This window comes from Callorhinus ursinus, unplaced genomic scaffold (genome assembly GCF_003265705.2).
Source record: "Callorhinus ursinus isolate GAN/ISIS: 27379988/994484 unplaced genomic scaffold, GSC_fseal_2.0 scaffold4, whole genome shotgun sequence".
Classification (NCBI taxonomy): domain Eukaryota; kingdom Metazoa; phylum Chordata; class Mammalia; order Carnivora; family Otariidae; genus Callorhinus; species Callorhinus ursinus.
In genome coordinates, this window is record NW_027397066.1 from 4,121,206 (window position 1) to 4,139,724 (window position 18,519).

Sequence of the window (18,519 nt, forward strand, 5' to 3'; positions counted from 1 at the left end):
CTCCAGCTCTGCACCCTGGGTGGCGAGGGGAGACCACGGGCTCCAGCCTTCCCTCTTGGCAGACGGGACTGCGGGCCAGGAGTGCCGGGGAGGAGCTGGCCCCTCGCTGGAGGGACAGCAGCCAGGGGCGTTAAGAAAAGCGCCACCTCCCCTCCCAGCACCTCGGCTTCAGGGCCTGCGATCAAGTAGCAAGGCCCTTGCCAGATTAACGAAAACGTTTGAATGCATGAGCTTTAGTGTGTCCCCAAAGCATTCCTAGGTGCTGTTCTCATTGTCACGATCTATGTTTTATTCTGAGAAGTGAAGCTGACGGCACAGCGCGGAGACAACCAGCGTCCGCCCGTCTCTCCATCCATCCTCCAGCGTCCACGCGGGCACATTTGCCCCCTGCGTTCCGCCACCCGCTCTAACAGGGCTCCCGGACGGCGCCGGAGCCCCCTCCGTCCCCACCGCGGACCCGGCCCCTCAAACGGCGTCTGACAGCGTCCGGCGTCCAGGGAGCCCGCACCGACGCAGACGGCACGCCCGCCGCCCCGGAAACCGCTCCCAGAGCGAAGCGCGGCGGAAGCGCCGAAGTGTCGGTCGGCAGCGAGTCTCGCTGGCCGAGCGCCTCACTTCCGGTGACCCCGCCCCCCCACGCTTCTTCCCCATTGGTTCTACCCTGGACCGCGCCCCGCCCGCGAGCGTCTCCTCCCACGGTTCCCTTCCCCTTTCACCTCCTCACCTTCTGAGGCTCCGGAAGCCTCCGACCCCGCCCACCAGGAGGGGAGGCGCGGGGGTGGGTGGAGAGAGAGTGCTCTGAAGCGGCCCACAATTATTGGTTACTACTGTCTGTCCATCAGAGGAGAAGCGGTTACGGACTGGCTGAAAGGAAGTGGTTGGGCGGGGAAGGAAGCGCAGAGTCTGCGCGAGTGGCCACGCCCCCCAAGGGGGCGGGCCAGCGTCCTCCGCGCATGCCCGGTACGTGCGCAGTGCCGGCGGTGGTGGCGACAGTCATGGCGGCTCGGTGCGTGAGGCTGGCGCGGCACAGCCTCCCAGCTTTGGCGCTGTCTCTCAGGTAAGGGGCGCCCGGCTGCCCGTGGCTGAAGAAGGACGCTGTCCTCAGTGCGTCTCCTACTCTGGCCGAGGCCGTGCCGGGAGCCCTGCGCGGCTCCGGCCTTCGGGGAGGAGCGTCGTGGGTTCCGCGGTTCGCCGACGCGGCGCGCGGACCTCCCGCCCGGGGCCTGCCCCTCGGCCGGGCCCGACCGAGCCCGCGTACCGGCCCCACGCGCGCTCGCGCCCGGGGTCCGGCGGCCCGCCCAAGGCCAGGTCGCGCGCGGTAGCAGGCGCGCGTGCCCGGACAGCGCCAGGCCGGGCCCGCGGGGGCGCTCGGGCTCGTTCACCTCGGCCCCGGTTCCTTCCGGAGTCCCAGGTCAGAAGCGCGGCGAAGCCCATCCCGCCGTGGAGAGAGGACTTTAGGTAGACCAGTGCAGTGCGTCCACGGGGAGGCTCGCAAGAGTCGGGGCCCTCCCCGTTTGTTCTTGTTAACCTGCGGCCTCTGCTGTTTCCGAGTCCTAGCTCGTGAGGTAGTTTGGCAAGTCCGTCGCATCTCCTTTGTTGGAGGAACGGCTCGGAACCAGTACTTACTGGAGGAGCTGCTCTGGGCCGAACGGCGGGTAGAAGCTGGGCGGAGCCAGAGCTGGACTTCTCCTTGGAGGAGCCTTCTCGCGTGGACCGGGAGACCCGGCTGGCGGGGCGAGGATTGCCTACAGTGGGGGGGGTTACGGTGTGCTTGCTAGCCTCGTAGATTATATAAAACAAAATACGGAAACAAAGAGCAGTGGCCACGCGGATTCCCCGAGGGAAAAGGCTTCTTTTTTTGCTCAGGTAATTTGTGGGTTTGTATCTGAATTGCCAGGAAAGCGATCACCAGGGTGGCATTAATTTCTGTCCTTGAGAACTAGTTGATTGTGGAAAGAGGCTCAAATGGGGGAGTCGTCACGCTAAGAGTAGCTAAGCTGACTCCGTCCTGCTGCATCCCCTGCCACACTGCTCCCAGCCCCTCTGTGGCTGAGCCGCTGGAATAGGAATAGGTCTGTAGAAAGGCTGTGACTGTCACACCCATAGTCTTATTCCTGTCTAGGCCTCACAACAGCATACTCAGTTGTTAGGTTATTAGCTTTTTTAAATCACAGAGATAAAATATGATAGAAAGGTCACTGCACTCCACAGGCTAATGGATCCTACCATTCTTCTCCAGGCCTAGGACACAGATATACCTACACAGGATTTCTGGTTTGTCCTTACAAAAAGGCTTCATGTTTTGTCTGTTTCTCTAAATTGCATTTCTTACCACACAGTATACCTGTAGTGCATCCCAGAGGTGAGAGTTTAACATTCTTTTTCACAGCCGCAGAATATTCCAGATTGTGGAAGTGACCATGTACTCAGCAGTGTCCCCAGCTTGTCACTGTACAGTGCTGCCATAAACATCCTTGTACACATATTCTGTGTACTGATAGCTCTCCTGTTCTTTGAGGCAGTGTCCTTTAATCTGGGAAGAAAATTGACTGTAGTTCAATTTCAGATTGAAATATGGTGCAATTAAGAAGAGCTCTTAGAAGAAATCTGAGTTTTAAGCTTGGAGGAGAAATCTGATCCTGGTGCAGAAGTCTGAGTTTAAGGCTATTCTGTCATTCATTAATTACTTTGTGACCTTGGGCTTATCACTTAACCTTCTTCATATGGGGATCAGATTGGATAAGGTCTTGAGTCACTTCCAGTATTAGGTTTAGAGCTCTTTGTTTCCCTCTATACATCCCCCTGCTTTTCTGTCTCCAGTGCTGAGTCCTTATGTGTAACTCTTGTCTGTCCTTCAGAGCCCCTCTACAAAGCCGTTCAGGGTCTTCCATTTCTCCAAAGCTAGAAACATTCTACTCTGAGCCTCCTGAAGCATGATTCCTCTTTTATCACTTTTAAACCCAAAATTATGGTACTTTGTCTGTAGATGCCTTTTTTGACAGTAAGTACCCTAAGGGCAGGAACTCTGCCCAGTCCATCCTTGTCATCAACATCAGCACTGGACCTCACCTCTAACAGTAGCTACTCCATCAATACGTGATGGGTCTAGATGACCGTATCTCAGAAGGAGGGGTTTGGAATGGAAAGAAGAGGTTAGTTCCCGGGCCTTGGTACATGGACATACGAGTTTAGACACATTACAGGTTTTATGTAAGTTAGCAGCTTCTGTACATCATACACTATTTGCCTTTATTAGATCTAAGATAAATTCTTTCTCCGTCACAGGTTAGTAGCAAATAACTTTAAATTATCTCACATTTCTAAAATGATACATCTGACTTTGAAGCAAAAAGCCCAGTCTGAATTCACAGCGTCGTGGCCTTCTTTTAGACCCCCCGCTCGGCTGCGGTGCACGGCCCTGACACAGAAGAACAGCGGCCAGACCGCGGAGGAGGACGTGGGTCAGAGCGAGCAGAAGGCGGACAGCCCGTCTCCAGAGAAGACACTCAGGGACGAGAAGGCCAGGCTAGAAGAGCAGCTCAAGGAGACTGTGGTAAGGTCACGCAGCCTCTTGCGGGGAAGTGTGATCTGTTGAACTCGGGTGAGGTTCCTCAGAGGACTTCTGGCCAGATGAGTTAGGTCGTTTGTCCCAGAACTGCAGTCAGGTCCCACAGCAAGTTCCTGCTGAAGAAGGGACTAGAACGCACATCCTCTGTGGCTCTGGTTCTGTCATGAGAATCCTCTTCCCACGCTGCGTAGATTATATTGAATTAAGACTTGAGGTGGTCTTTACAAGTGAAGAGCGCTCACTGAGGTACTTAACCTGGATCTTATGGGAAGACGAGGGCCAGGCCCGGAGGTGTGGTTATGTGGTACTCTTCATGATGAGGGAGTTTAGTGAACTAGTTATAGAAGGACGGATGATTATTCCACGTGAAAAGGCCTAGGTGGCACAAATCAGATCCTTTAAGGATTTGAAAATGAATATATCAAACAATCTATGCCAGCTCTGTTCTGACCACCTTATTCATGTTAATCCTTAAACACCCTGTGAGTCAACGATTAGAGCCCTGGTTCCAGACGAGGAAACTGAGGCACAGCCCAGGTTTGAGCCTCAGGAGCCATGTACTCGACCATTACACTAGAATCACCTATAACTGGAGGACAGAGGCCCCGGAGCTGGAAGTGCGCAGGAGATGAGTGGCATAACAGGAAAACTGGTGGGAAATGGAGAGGGCGCCAGCAGCCGGTGATTGTTCCCAGCCAGGTGTTGGGACTGGGCCACTGGGCAGCGGTCGGAAGACCAGAGGTTCACGGATGGGGTTTCCTCTCCTCAGTGGGCTGCTGGTTCTCCTGAACCTCTCCTGGAGCTGTGGGCTCTGGGTGCGTCCGCCCCAGCCAGCGTTCTAGGGTTCCCTGAAGTGGGAAATGCTGTGGGGGTGAGCGGTCTGTCCTTCAGGGGCGGTGAGACCGCCAGAACCATGAGAGTTTTTCCTCATCCTTGTCCAGCTGCTCACTGGGGGCTGCGTGGATACGTGACCCCTTGACCTGCTATTCCTTGAAAATAGGGGCACGGGTGCGACTTCCTTCCGCTCAGTAAGCCGCGCTGCCCGCGCTCTAAAATGTCAGACGTGACCCGTGTTAACTTGGACTTGGACTTTGCTCATATCACATTTGCTTTCTTACGAATTTGTTCCGTGTTTTACTCATGTACGTTTCCTCTTTACCCCCCCCTTTTTTTTAGGAAAAATACAAGCGAGCTTTGGCAGACACCGAGAACTTGAGGCAGAGGAGCCAAAAATTGGTGGAGGAGGCAAAATTATATGGTAACATTAGACACTATCTGATACCGATCCTGGAGAAATAAAGGGCGGGGAAGGTGGGCGGGGTGGCAGGGTCAGCCAGGGTGAGGAGGTGGGGAGGCCGCTGGGTGCGTTCCCTTCAGCGGAGAGGAGTCTGCAAGGAGAAGTCGCAGCTGCGACCTGCATTTAGAGCTGCAGGTGTGACTCCTTCGGTGAGGAGTGTGTGTGTTGCTCTTCCCCACGTGGACCTCGGTTAACCTGAGGCCGTGGAGCCTGCAGATAGTTCCCGCAGGCCAGCCTCCCGAATGGGCATTTCCGTGGCTAGCTCAGCACTCACACACGTAAAAATCTAAGATGCTGTCTGCACTGTCAGCACTTGGATATCTTTGTCGCTGTCCTTCTCATTTTACATTTGAGGTCATTGAGGCTTAAATGACTGGCACTCATCACAAAGCTGGGAAGTTGCGGTGGCCGTGCTGAGGCCAGTGCCCCCCAACGCCACGCCCATGCTGGTGTCCACTAAACGTCAGGTACAGTTTGAGTACTCACAGAACCTTCTGTACAGAACCTTCTGTACAGACCCACGGGCGCCATTCCTCCACGTTCTGGAAGAGCCTCTTAAGGCTCACGGTGAGACCATAGCTACTTCGCCCGAGGACAGATGGCAGGTACATGCCCAAGTAGAAACCGAGACCCAATCTTGTGCCACCACAGGCAGCAGATTGTGCTTGAAATCTGCTTATTCCTGGCCTCCGCATGTCTGGGTCCTTCAGGGATTGGGGTTAGGCTTCCCCTCCTCTCGCCAGGTTGCCCAGGCGACCTGCCCACGCACAGGTTCTTGTGGCTCGGACGTGTCTTCTGAGTTCCAGTCCCCGTCTTGCTGCATTCCCTGCCACACTGCTCCCAGCCCCTCTGGCTGAGCCACAGGAATAGGTCTGTAGAAAGGCTGTGACTGTCACACCCGGGAATCAGCACAACTGAGAAATGAGACAGGCCTCACAACAGCATACTCAGTTGTTAGGTTATTAGCTTTTTTAAAAGCTAATAGTCTGTCCAGTTGTTTCCCCAGCGTCTGCACCTGGTGCCTCAGGGATATTTCAAGTTCCATTTTCCCTTTATCTGTGCTGTTTTTCCTCATTTTAGTAAATGACACTATGATCCTTCCCGGTGCTTATTCAGGGCAGGAGTCTGAAGTTGTCTTTTCCCACCCCCATGTTCCCCCTGGCCCTCAAGCGCTGAGCGGCTGGCCCCCCGGCTGTCCACTCTGCCCTGATCCCGGGCCCCGGCGCTCGCGCCGCCGGGCCCCAGGCAGAGCGATTTTAAAATACAGCCATTCCTTGCTTTACAGTGTTTCGCAGATGATGCAGTTTTTAGATCGAAGGTTCGTAGCAACCCTGCGTCGAGCAAGCATTTTTCCACCAGCATCTGCTCACTTCGTGTCTCTCTCACATTTCGGTGATTCTCACAATAGTTCCCACGCTTCGTTATGGTTGTATTTGTTACGGTCTATGATCACACCTCACTGAAAGCTCAAGCGACAGTTAGCGTTTTTTAGCAAAATGTATTCTTTAAGGTTTGTATGTGTTTTTTTATACATAGTACTATCACACACTTCGTAGACTACAACGTAAACGTAGTTTTTATATGCGCTGAGACACCAGAAAACGCTTGTGACTCCCTTTACTGAGCTCTTTGCCTTGTTGGGGCGTCTGCAGCTAGAATTGCAGTATCTCTGCCCTGTGCCAGGACAGTGACCACGCCATCCACCCATTTGGCTGCCCCGTCTGAAACCTTCAGCTTCTCTGGGTCTGCCTCTTCCCTGTGTGCTGGGCGCCCTTCAGTCCTCACATGTTTGGATAACTCTCAGGCCTTGGTTCACAGACCTCTCCAGACTCTTCAGTCTAAATGAAGTCCCTTAGTATAAGCTTTCCTCAGCACCGAGAAACGCTCCTTCGTGGAGGTGGGACTTGTGATTGTGTTTGTCACTCGTGTGCTTATCTGACACTTGTCTCAGACCGTACGCTCCGTGAGGACAGACTGTCCCCCAAGAATTGGCACAATCTTAATCCATGATAGACGCCCGTGTTCTTATCAGATAGGTAGAAAGTTTTTTATTTCATTTTCCAGCAGGAGGGAGAAATATTGCAACAAGAAGTCACCCACAGGCGCTGCCTGCCGCAGAGTCAAGCGGGGCTGGTGCCCTTGTGTCCGGTCAGGGCCTGGGTGGAAGCAGATGCCCACCGGGGCGCTGCGGTCACCCCTGACTTCTTCCAGCCAGCATCTGAAGCGTTTTCTTGAAACTACAGTCTGCTGTAATACACTGCCTTGAATTTGGAGGGACTTTTCTCCTACCTGATTTCTTTTGTTCGATTAGGGTTAAGGCTTGGGTGTGTCTTACAAACTCTGACCCCACGGTGCTGGCAGGGCAGCCGCCCCTTCCCCGCAGAACGGCCGCGGGGGTGGGGTGTTCTGTTCTGCGGCGAGCACGTGGTTCCTTAGCGGGGGGCAGGACTGATGGGGAGATGCTTCTGCACGTCTTCATGCCTAATTAGTTCTCATCTAAACCCAGAAGTGTTTTTGGGCTTTGGGTGTTTTTCGTGTGTTTTGTTTTTGTTTTTTAACACACCATTGAAATTTGAGGACAAGTGAATGGTTTGAAAGGTTACCATACAGGAGTTTGTGTGAGAGGTCGGCGGGGTTACAGCTCTCGGGTGCCCTGCCGGCAGTAGGACTGCGGATGATGGTGTCCTTCACTTCGTTTAGGCATCCAGGGCTTCTGTAAGGACTTGCTGGAGGTTGCGGACATCTTGGAGAAGGCGACGCAGAGTGTCCCAAAGGAGGAGGTTAAAGACGACAATCCTCATCTGAAGAACCTCTACGAGGGTCTTGTAATGACTGAGGTGCAGATCCAGAAGGTGTTCACGAAGCACGGCTTGCTGCGGCTGAACCCCGTGGGGGCCAGGTTCGACCCCTACGAGCATGAGGCCCTGTTCCATACGCCGGTGGAGGGGAAGGAGCCCGGCACGGTGGCGCTGGTCAGCAAAGTGGGGTACAAGCTGCATGGGCGCACCCTGAGACCCGCCCTGGTGGGGGTGGTGAAGGAGGCTTAGCGGCCTCGCGAGGGCTTCTGTGGGTTCTTTGTAATCACTTGCTGTAACTCTTGAAAGGCTGGTTCATCTTCTCTCTGAATATTTTTGACCCTTCCCCAGTCCTTGTTGGAAAGCTTTAGTAACCAGTGGCTAAACAGAAAATTAAGCCGGTTGCGCAGATGCGTGAATGAACTTGAATTGGGGAGTCTGTTCGTTGATTTTTACACACCTTTAATCGCTCCACACGCTTAAGAGAACAGGCCGGCGGGACACGACTGGACCCTAGAGTGTCAGGAATCACGCTCTAGCTGCTCAAAGCCTGGCGACGTCCAAGTACCATTAATGAGTCCGATGTCTTCAGGAACCCCACGGTTGGGCTGGCTGGCCAGCCAGCCTTGCAGGGCCCTCCGGCACACTGTGGCATGCGGGGTCCTGGGTGCTCAGCCCGTACCTTCATCCAGTGAAGGGAAGGCGAGAGCCAAGCGCGTTCCTTCCTGCTCAGAAAAATTTCCCCATGCCCTCGCTGGAGAACATACATGAGTTCATTTACAATCGTAACCGTCCAGCTGCGAAAATGCCCAACTTCCGGCTTCCTTCTGGAGATGGGAAGTGAGCACACACACCTGAACAGATCTCACCACCTTATTTTGCCAGTTACTGAATTCGACAACATCAGTCACTTTTGCCCCGTTGTTCATCTGTTTGTAGAAATGTTCAGATCTCTCTTAGCTAGTTACTGATGACCTGAATGTATCCCCAGTAAGATGGACTTGCTCAAAATCCAAGAATTGCACGCTTGGTACATTTTAAATGTTAATGTTGAATCTTTAAATTTTATTTAAGAGGATTAAAGCCCTAATATGTTTATTTTCCTACTTTTTGGAAACTATTTTGTGTACCTTCAGTGGAGGAGATCCACCTACACTAAGCATGACTTAGCTTTCCCGCGCTCGGCTCAAATTCTGAAGCCGAGGGCTTGACACTTAGACACGCCACACACATTAGCTTCCCTGTGGGAAGGGAGAGCAGGAGGAACCGGGCCTCTACTGGGGGCAGATGGCCCCGGGGAGGGGACCAGGGAGGGACTGCACACACCAGGAGCCCGGCATGATCACCCACGGTCTGCACCTCACCACACCCACCGCAGGCCCCTCCGTTCCTCATTCATGCGGGGAGTCGAGCGAGGGAGCGGTCACAAACCAGAGAAAACCCAGGCTTCCGCTATCTGCTGCAGAGACGGATTTCTAGGATTGACGTTCAACACTGTTAAATTCGCTTATGGCATAATAAAGGTGGGGCAGTTTGCTTGTAATTTTGAAAGATGTAGGTAGTGTTCCCATAATTAAAAATGTAATTTATACTGTTTCAAAGCATTTTCCTCTTTTCCATGAAGCAGTCTTATGATCCTTGGTCAGAAACTTGCCCAGAACCTCAGGCAGCGCAGCGCACTGAGAAAACCCACTGGGGTCAGAGCTCTGCGAGGATCTCGCCTCACCTTCTGGAACACCTCAAAACCCAAAGCTGCATAAGTAATTTTCAAACGAACTTCTCCCCGTGTGTGCTGCCCCTCCCTTGTCAGCTGGGGCACGACCGCTGGGGGGCTGCACCCCGGGGAGACGGGCTGTGGCTCCACCGTGGGTTCCCATCACCCCACGTCGCCACTATATAGGGAGGCGCCCCTCCGCACTGGAGATGAGATCTGCCAACTGCACCCCGTCCTCCCGTCCGGGGCCCGGCCCGTGCGGAGCCATCTGTCCACAAGGGGCCTTCGTGGCCGGGATCAGAGTAAGGTACGTGCTCCCCCCGGGTGGTCTGCCGCTGGCGGGGAAGGAGGCCTGGTGCGAAAGGGTTTCTGCGTCACAAGACGGTTTAACCCCCACTTGCAAGAAGGAACGGGTTTGACGCCCAAGCGCTGAGCTCAGACGGGTCCCGCACACGCGGTCCCGAGCTGGCGCGCCCACGCAGCAGCAACACCACTTTGCTCCCTGCTTGCTGACTGTGTAAAAAGATAAAAATTGTAGAGTTTTGGTTTTTACACATCCTCGGCACGTGGGCCATCCAGAGAGCATTATTTTGAATGGCTGAATTAACTAACTTTTTGGACTCAAAAGTCAGTTTAAATTTGGCAAAACCCTGATTTCAGGGGATGAGGGGAATGAATTTTACATACAGAAGCTTAAGGGCCCTGAGCTGGCGGCTGTGTTAAGGGCTGACGGGCCGCACAGCTGGCGGGGATGGGGTAAGCAACCAGTGATGAAGGTACCCCTTCCTTGGGACAACCTGCCGATACTTTAACATCACTTACACATTCACCGTTTTAAACCAGCCAAGCCTAAACGGATTCTTCGTACCACCGAAAAAGACCCACATACCGAAAACCTGCTTAAGCACAGATTGTTCCACTGGACGGCCCTCGGCTGGCCTGGGCCACACGTTGACCGGGATCTTCTGCTTCTCCAGCTTAAGTCTGGCGGCCGTTTCATACAAAAACAATACCAAATTTAGAACCTCCCCAAACCAGGAACCTGACACATGGACCGAGTGAAGGCCAAAGGCGGGAAGAGCTGCTGCCTGTGCTCGGGAGGCCCGGACGGAGGGACGGTGACAAGGTTTCCGAGCATCCAGGGCAGGGCAGGGCCTGAGGGTCTGCAGTTCTAGTTGGTTCCCAGGGCAGAGAAGCCGCTGGTCCAGGAAACGCAGGTGAGAGGCACCATCCCCATCACCGCTCAGTCACCGCAGTGAGCCTCCAGGGGCCACAACGTGTGGAGGGGGCCCCGTGAGTACCACCTCTGCTTGCTGTTTCTTCCTAGGGCCACAGAAGTCCCGGGCTTGGCTAACAGGGAGCACTACCTGCCGCCACACGACGTACTTACAACTAAAGCCACGTACAATATATTTGAAATGTTTTATTTAATGCTGAAAAATTTACCCTGGGGGACAGAAGAATGTAAAAAGAAAGGAAAAGGCACCGTAATTAAGTCCTTGGAAATGATGAGGGTCTTTTTTTCTTTCGTCTTTCAAATAACTTCACTTTAATGTAACTTCAAGCCCCAACATTCTGGGAGGTAAACAGTCTCTTGGTAGCTATGGGGGGGGCGGGGGCAGGAGAGGCAGGATGAGCTCCAGGAAGAATGGAGTGCTGGGCTCTGCAGTCACCCCGGCTCTAAAGCAGGGCCTTAGGAGAACCAACCCTGAGCAGCAGGAAGACAGATGGGTGACTCAAGTTCCAGGAGGAAGGTACCGTGTCCATCCACGGAAGCAGGGCCCCTGCAGAGACAGCAGGGCTGGGCAGAAGCTGAGCGGTCCGGGACCGGGACCCAGAGAAGCCACGCAGGGCCTCGCCCCGAAGGCTCCCTCCCGCGCTACCAGAGCCTGCTGTGCGAACAGACCAGGCCAGGCCGGCTGGTCCGCAGAGCGCTGGCCACCACCTGAAGTGAGATGCTTAGCCAGGCCAGCACGGTCAAGGTCAGGGTTGCAGTGGGAAAGGTCATTGCAACCGCCATGAGAATCCTGGAGGAAGGGGACTCCAGAACTCAGAGCCCTCCTCCAATCTCTAAAACGAGTTCTTCCAAGTCAGGGGGGTGCTTACTACTGCTGCAAGTCCTAAGGGCAGCAAGCAGCAGCCCCTGGAAGACTGGCTCAGAGTTCTGGCGCCCCCGCTAGTCCTGCCGGCGGCCCCGGAGCGCGCCCCCCCCCCTCCACACAGCAGGGAGCCTGCCCGAGGGGAGCCCGCAGGCTCCGCCCCCAGTAAATGAGGCAAGGGGTGGTTTCCGGGCTCGGGATCCGCAGGCTCCAACTGCCCGCGGCCAGGAGTCGAGGGGAAGCCCGCCCGGACACTGTGTTCCACGCGACTCTTCCTCTAAAGCTCCCGAGGAAGCAGCCCGCCGTTCTCCAGCCTCGCCGCCCACCTGCCCCGCCCCGGCCCCCACCTAAAGTGCCACGTGCTGGGGCTGTGCTGGGGTGTCCGTGGGGGTGGCAGTGGGCCCCCCCAAGGGCGTCCCCGGCGGCCAGCCAGAGGTCACGTCACAGGGTCAAGCTGGTGGCTGGCGGGCCCAGCAGAAAGCTGCTCCTTTTACCCACAGCCCAAGAGTTGCGTACCAAAGGGAAGACACAAAAGGAAATGACCCAATCTCATAATATTCCCCAAACCGAACAGTGAAGGCAAATCGTCATCTTCAGGTATGAACTGAGGACTAAGTTAAAATATACATATATCGGCTGCCCCCATGATCCGACATAAAATCGTTACTATTGCTGCTTTTTCAGAGGACCACGAAAAGAATTTATAGCCTAAAAGAAAGGAACTCAATCTGTTTAAAAAAGAGCAACAACCCGGGGGGGGGGCGGGGCGAGCGTCTCCTCCCGCTCCCTCAACCCGAGTCCTAGGGGCTCGGCGCCCGCCCGCAAAGCGGCGCGCGTTCAGGCCGCGTCCCTGGATATCCACCCGCTCTCCGTGAGGAAATTTAAAATCCTTTTCTTTAGGACTTTGTCCAAGTAACTAGGAAGGCGACTTTTGGAGGGGATCCCCTGCCGCTTCTGCAGGTGGTCCTTGATGATGATGGTCTTCACGGTCACGTAGCGCGCGGGGCTCAGGTTCAAGGAGCTGCAGAGCACCTTCTCGCGGTCCGACAGCAGCTCGAAGCCCGGCAGGTGCTCGATGGCCGCGAACTCGCCGTCCTTGGCGTCCTCCTTGCCGCGCTTGGCGCCCGCCGCGCCCTTGTTCTCCTTCCTCTTCTCGCGCTTGTGGCGCGCCGCCTCGTACTCGGCCGACTCCTCGAGCTTCGTGATGCCGTTGCGCCGGTACCGCTGCAGCTCGCGGATCTTGGCCCGCAGCATCTTCTCCTTGTGCATGCCCTCGAACAGGTCGTCGAACTCCTTGCACGACATGAACTGGTAGAGCGGCCGCAGCTTCAGCCGCAGCTCCTTCTCCTCCTTGGTGACCTTGCGCTTGGCCGGCCGCTCCTTGTCCTTCTTGTCCTTGCCCAGGAAGGCGGGCACCAGGTTGTAGTCGCGCGCGATGTTCTTGCGCCGCTGCCTCTCCCTGAGCTTGCGCACGTACATGTCCACGTGCGCGCGCTTCAGCTCGATCTCCACGTCCTCGTCGTCGTAGTTGACCGAGAGCCCGCTGATGAGCGTCTCGGCGTCCTGGTCGTACTCGATCTCATAGTCGTCACGCAGCGGCATGTAGCCCAGCTGCTGCTGCTCGGCCACCGAGATGTCTAGGGGAGGCAAGGGGGTGGTGAGGCTGGGGGACAGGGGCCCTCCGCCGGGGCACGTGTGGTCGGTCACCCGGTTGGGGATGGTGTCGGGGATGCAGGCTCTCCCCAGGTTTCCGTGGATGTACATGCTTACGTAATGCTCCATCACCTCCTGCGGCGTGCGGGAAGCTCCGACGTGAGCGGCCATGTCTTCCTACAACGACAGGGGTCACAGGTTACTCCGAGAGTCAGCCTCGCGCCCGGGGGCGCGCGCGCTGCCCACTCCACCAAGGTCCGCCGGGACCGCTTCCAGTCCCCGGCATCTCTCCCCACCCCCCCGCCCCGGCAAAGGGCACTGGATGGCGCGTCCTTCGGAGCTGGGCTCACCCGGCGGTTGTGGACACTAGACGGGACCGGCGGGGACGATCCGGGGAGGTGCCGCCTGCCCCACCGCAAACCCTGCACTGCGGGGGTGGGGGGCGGGGGGGCGGGGCCACGGAGCACCCCTACTGCCCCGCCTCTTCCCAGGGCCACCAGGGCTCCCCCCCCCTCGGCTCCCGACACAGGAGGGACCCTGTCGTAGCGCGCTGCCTTGCCTCCAGGAACCGAAAGGGACACGGCCCCTGGGGGCATAGGGGATAGGCGGCTGCCTGTCCCCTTCCTAGGTGGTGGGGCAGAGGACCAGGCGTGCCTTTTAAAGCAGTGGGGGCCGTCACCGATGACAGCCTCCATAGTCAGGTAGCTAAAGTCCGCCGCGGGCTGCGAGCGCGCACTCCTACAGAAGGTGACCCATGAACACGAGGGTTATTAACGAGAGGAAATTGTACAACTCCCCCAATCTTTTCCTTCTGCCAAGAGGCCTCTTCCTCAGTCAACCGCTAAAGCCACTTCACAAAGTAGCTGCCCAAAATGCGCACTCATTCACCAGCAGCCACTCAGCCCCCTGCCTCCAGCCCCCACGCCCTGCACTGGGCTCTCCTGGCCGCCAGGGCGCCACGCCAGCCACTCTGCGCCCTCGCCCGCTCACCCCCCAAGATCAGCTTGGTCTCTGCACCCCCAAAGGCCAAACTGGATTCCAAAAAACCAGCCAATCCCCTGCGGCCGAGGACTGAGGACACACAGGGCACCAAGGGAGGGAAGCGCTCCCCGGGGGGCCTGGCCTCAGGCACTCCTCCCCGGGGTACTGAGCGCTGAGGGCGGGGCTCCAAGGCGGGCGGGCGGGCGGGCACCAGGCCAATGCTGGGGCCTAACGGGGGAGGACCCTTTCTGAGAACCAAAAGATTAGAGCAAACACCAGATTCCCAGATTCTGGTCTTATGGGGAAGAACTGCGTACGTGATTAACTTCTTTAAACCATTACCATTTGCATCAAATCTGTTCGTTATATTTTCCCAGGGAGCATTTGCCTCACCCTACCCAAAAAGAAACCCCAAAAAACACACCACGCTACAACCATCCCCAGCATCTACGGCCACTGTGTGACCCAAGCTGGTCACTTCCCATCTCTGGGCCTCGGGTTCTTACCAGTAAGGAGAGAGGAGTAAGGAGACAGCCCTACCACGCACCCCACACTTACGGCGAACGCTATGGACAGAGAATGCACAGAGGCTTCATGCACACACGAGGGGCCCGGCTCAGGTCCCACTCAGAGGGGCGAGCAAGCCAGTGGGCATTCTGCCACCCTGATGAGCTACACTGGAAATGCCATCCCTGACACCTGTCCATTCAGGAGGAAAGGACATCCTCATGAGGGTGTCCAGAGAGCGGAAAGGCCCACACGCGTCCGGTCTGAGCTTCCAGGGCCCGGCCCCGTGGTCAGAAGTATGGCCAAGCCCGGCCCAGGGGCTTTCTCCACCCCTCACCGCAGCTTCTGTGCGAGCCTGCAGCCATACAAATTTCAGAGTCAAGGGTCCAGGGAGCCTGCTGGGTGAGGGATCTGAGGTGCCCCCTCACTAGAGGCTTGGGGGGGCTGGGCTGCACATCCAGGCTTGCCTGGTTAGGAAGTCGGGCCCCAGGCCCGCCCCCCGCCCCGGCCCTGGCCCAGTGAGAAAACGTGCAGAGCGGGCTGCCCAGCGAGTGTGCAGAAGCACCAGGTGCCCCCCCAACAAAAGTCCGCTGACCCTGAACCTCAGCAACCTGCCTTTCAAAAATGACTGGATGCTCGGAGCACCACATTCGGAGAAAACTGAAATCCTGAAAAACAGAAGGATTCTGAGAAGTGAAGTCAAGTCGGTATCTGACCAAACCAAGGTGTGTTATCGGTCGGAGGTTCTTGCCATCAACTTTGACAGTGTGGGAGCGAGCGCAGGGGACGGAAACCGCCGGGGGCCTCAGCGCCGTGGGCCAGAGCAGGGGCACCTGGGACCGCCCGTCCCCAGCAAGTGTTCCCTCTCCCAGGTCAGGGAGAAGGGCGAGTACACGCCGCTGCTGTTGTGCAAAGGGCTGGAAGGCGGGCGCTGTCTGCTTGGGCTACATCAGGACACAAGGGCCCAGCCAGGGCGGCCGCACTGAGCGGGAAGGGGCCACTCCACCGGACACCCGCTTACGGCCTGTCCTCATCCTCAAGGATGCTGTGTCCGGTTCTAAGTCATAAGGAGAAATCCCCCAACGGGAGGAAGTGTCGGAAGAGCGGCGCTGTCCCACGCTGCTCCCGGCGGCAGGCCCGGCACCAGGCGCTTCGGCACCAGAGCACGGCAACGTCCCACAAAATTCCAGCCAGCAGCCCTCCAGCGTGTCAGTCGCGAGACAAAGAAAGAAGTGTGACTGGAAGAGACATGTCAGCGACATCACTGGGGTTTCCTGGGTGGGACCCCAGGCCCGGTCTGTGCACGAGGGTAGGGCTCTGCATCCATGTCAGCATCCTGCTTTCTGGAACCACACCGTACCTCTGCAAGACGCTAACACTTCGGGAGGTTTATGGGATGAACACATATGGGAACTGTGCATACTATTTTTTCACTTCTTTGGGTAAACTGAAAACAAAAGTTATTTTTAAAAAATAAATTCTCTTTTTTTAGAGAGGGAGGGAGAGTACGGTGGGGGAGGGGCAGAGGGGGTGGAGAGAGAGAGACAGACAGAGAGAGAATCTCAAGCCAACTCCACGCTGAGCGTAGAGCCTGACATGGGACTCGATCTCACAACCCTGAGACCGTTGACAACCTGAGCCGAAATCAAGAGCTGGACACTTCACGGACTGAGCCCAGCCAGGCGCCCCTAAAAAGCAACGTTAAATTCTGCCTCATAATTCTCTATTTAAAGGTCTAAGACTGACATCCAAATATGAGACAAGAAAACACAGAGTACTCAAGAGAGGACTCTTCTGTCCCGTGGAAAAGCTCCCTGGCCATGGCGGGTGCAGTGTGGCTCTACGGTCACAGGCAGGCGACGAGGGCAATGTCCTGCTCCACAAACACCCACCCTTCCAGGGCCACACGGATGCAGGCTGACCGGTGACGGTGGCCAGGCCCCCGAGGCGACTCCACCACCACGCGCCCGCAGCCTGGGCCCCTCGCCCGGCCGGGGAGCAGGCCAGCCAGCCGTGTGCTGGCACTCTGGTTGCCCAGACCCTCTTCACATAAAGAGGCAGACTCTGGCTCTCGCATGGACCCAGGTTATGAGTATTTATGAAGCCACGAATCAAATCAGAGTGGCTAGCGCCTCGTCACCGGGAGCCCAGGAATCTCTGTCATCAATCCACCTCGCCCACTGCCCGACGACAGCTGCAAGGCCACGGCCAGGAGAGACACTGGCCAGCAGCTGCCGCTGAAGGAGAGTCGCCCCCAGGCCACTGTGTTCGTCTCAGGACCGTTGAGAAAGGCCCAGGAAAACACCAAAACCCTAGTTTCTCAAAGACTCGGGAAGAGACGAAGATCACAATGGTCTCAACGAGAGCGATGACACAGCTCTGGTTCTAACAAGAATCCACAGAGGAATGACAGGGAGGAACATTCTTTAAAAGATGATTAAAAATAGCAAGAGCTGCAGAACGCCACCACATGCCCGCATCCTGCCCACACTCCGTCTTCTCCCATCTGCACGTGTCAGCAGTCACGCGAGACTGGCCTGCCTCCTGCAAGGGGCCCGAGTGTCCCGTCACCGCCCCGGAGTCGCATATGACAGCAGCAGAGCACGTGTTCAAGGTCAAAGTTTCTGCTTAATCTAGATGATGGATGGACGGACGGACACACGCATGGATGGGCAGGCAGAAGGGTGGGCAGGCAGAAGCAACAAAAGTGGGTTTGGGGGGACAGATGTGGAGAGACAGGGACAACTCAGGGGCCACTACAACGACGCAAGGACCACAGCTGTACCCTGCGGCCGGTTTTCCCCGACACACGGCGGCACTCGGGTGAGTAGCCCACAGTCCGCGGAGACAGAATCCCAGGTTCTGTTCCTTTAGCCTCACTAAAAAAGAAAAGACACCCGCCCCTGGAAACTGATGAGGATAGGTATGCTGCTTCCTTAGAGTCCTCAGAGAAATGAAGGAAAACACGCCTCTAGGACACCGAACAGGCTGTCAAGTCTACTGTCCAAGGTCACTGGACTCCCACCAGGACGCTGGCTCTCCGGGACAGGAAGTGAGCATCCCAGTGAGTCAGGACTCCACGGCCTCTGCTGGCTGGTCTGGCCTCCTTCCGGCCTCTTCACGGCCCCCTGGAGCGGCCTCCAGCAGCTGAGCAAGGACGGGAAGGGGAGGGCAGTGCACAGAAATCACCGGCCGGCTCCCCCCTTGGTGCCATGGCCTGCGTGCACCCGCAGCCGCACCCCCATCCCCTCTGGAGCCTGTGGTAGCCCCCCCGGGCTGGGTGCAGACCCCCCCCACCTATGTCATGCCCTCTGGAGCCTGTGGTAGCCCACCGACCCTGGGAGGGGTGCAGGTTCTGGCTCAACCACCCATGGCCTGGGATTCTCATCCTCTCACCTTCTGCTTCTGAGCCTGTAATCCCTCCCCTTCCAGGGCTTCATCGGGAGGAAATAAAACTCATCACAGTGACAGGTATGTGCTTCTGCATGTAGCATCCGGCTTGGTCCCCCAGCAGCCCCACGGGCCCCGCCCCGCTGCTCAGATGAGCGGTGAAACCTCAGGTGACGCTCCCCCCGGGGCTTCTGTAGCAGACAGTGTCGCTCCGGAGCACTCGCCCTGTCACCACCGTGGGGGCCTCTCGCGGGGCGGTGACACAGTGCACACCGCAGGGAGACCTCTGCAATCAAATGCTTCCTGGTCCTTTAGAAAGGCAGAGCAAGGGCGCCTGGGTGGCTCAGTTGGTTAAGCGACCGCCTTCGGCTCAGGTCATGATCCCGGAGTCCTGGGATCGAGTCCCGCATCGGGCTCCCAGCTCAGTGGGGAGCCTCCGTCTCCCTCTGACTCTCTCCCCTCTCATGCTGTTTCTCTCTCGCTGGCTCTCTTAATAAATAAATAAATAAAATCTT

General features: G+C 56.7%; 2 protein-coding genes across 2 annotated transcripts in view; one reads left to right on the forward strand and one right to left on the reverse strand.

The window, feature by feature from the left end:
• The first annotated feature begins 937 nt into the window (after positions 1-937).
• Positions 938-9,264, forward strand: GRPEL1 (GrpE like 1, mitochondrial). Its single transcript, XM_025887206.2, has 4 exons — positions 938-1,057; positions 3,391-3,553; positions 4,745-4,826; positions 7,566-9,264. The coding sequence occupies exons 1-4, from the start codon at positions 954-956 to the stop codon at positions 7,910-7,912; spliced, it is 696 nt and encodes a 231-aa protein (XP_025742991.1). The 5' UTR covers positions 938-953; the 3' UTR covers positions 7,913-9,264.
• Positions 9,265-12,285: 3,021 nt separating this feature from the next.
• Positions 12,286-18,519, reverse strand: part of TADA2B (transcriptional adaptor 2B) — a 12,349-nt gene continuing 6,115 nt past the window's right edge. Inside the window, exon 2 of the mRNA XM_025887205.2 lies at positions 12,286-13,303. Within this exon, the coding sequence (XP_025742990.1) occupies positions 12,311-13,303 (993 nt within the window). The 3' untranslated portion in view covers positions 12,286-12,310. The remainder of the gene's footprint in view (positions 13,304-18,519) is intronic.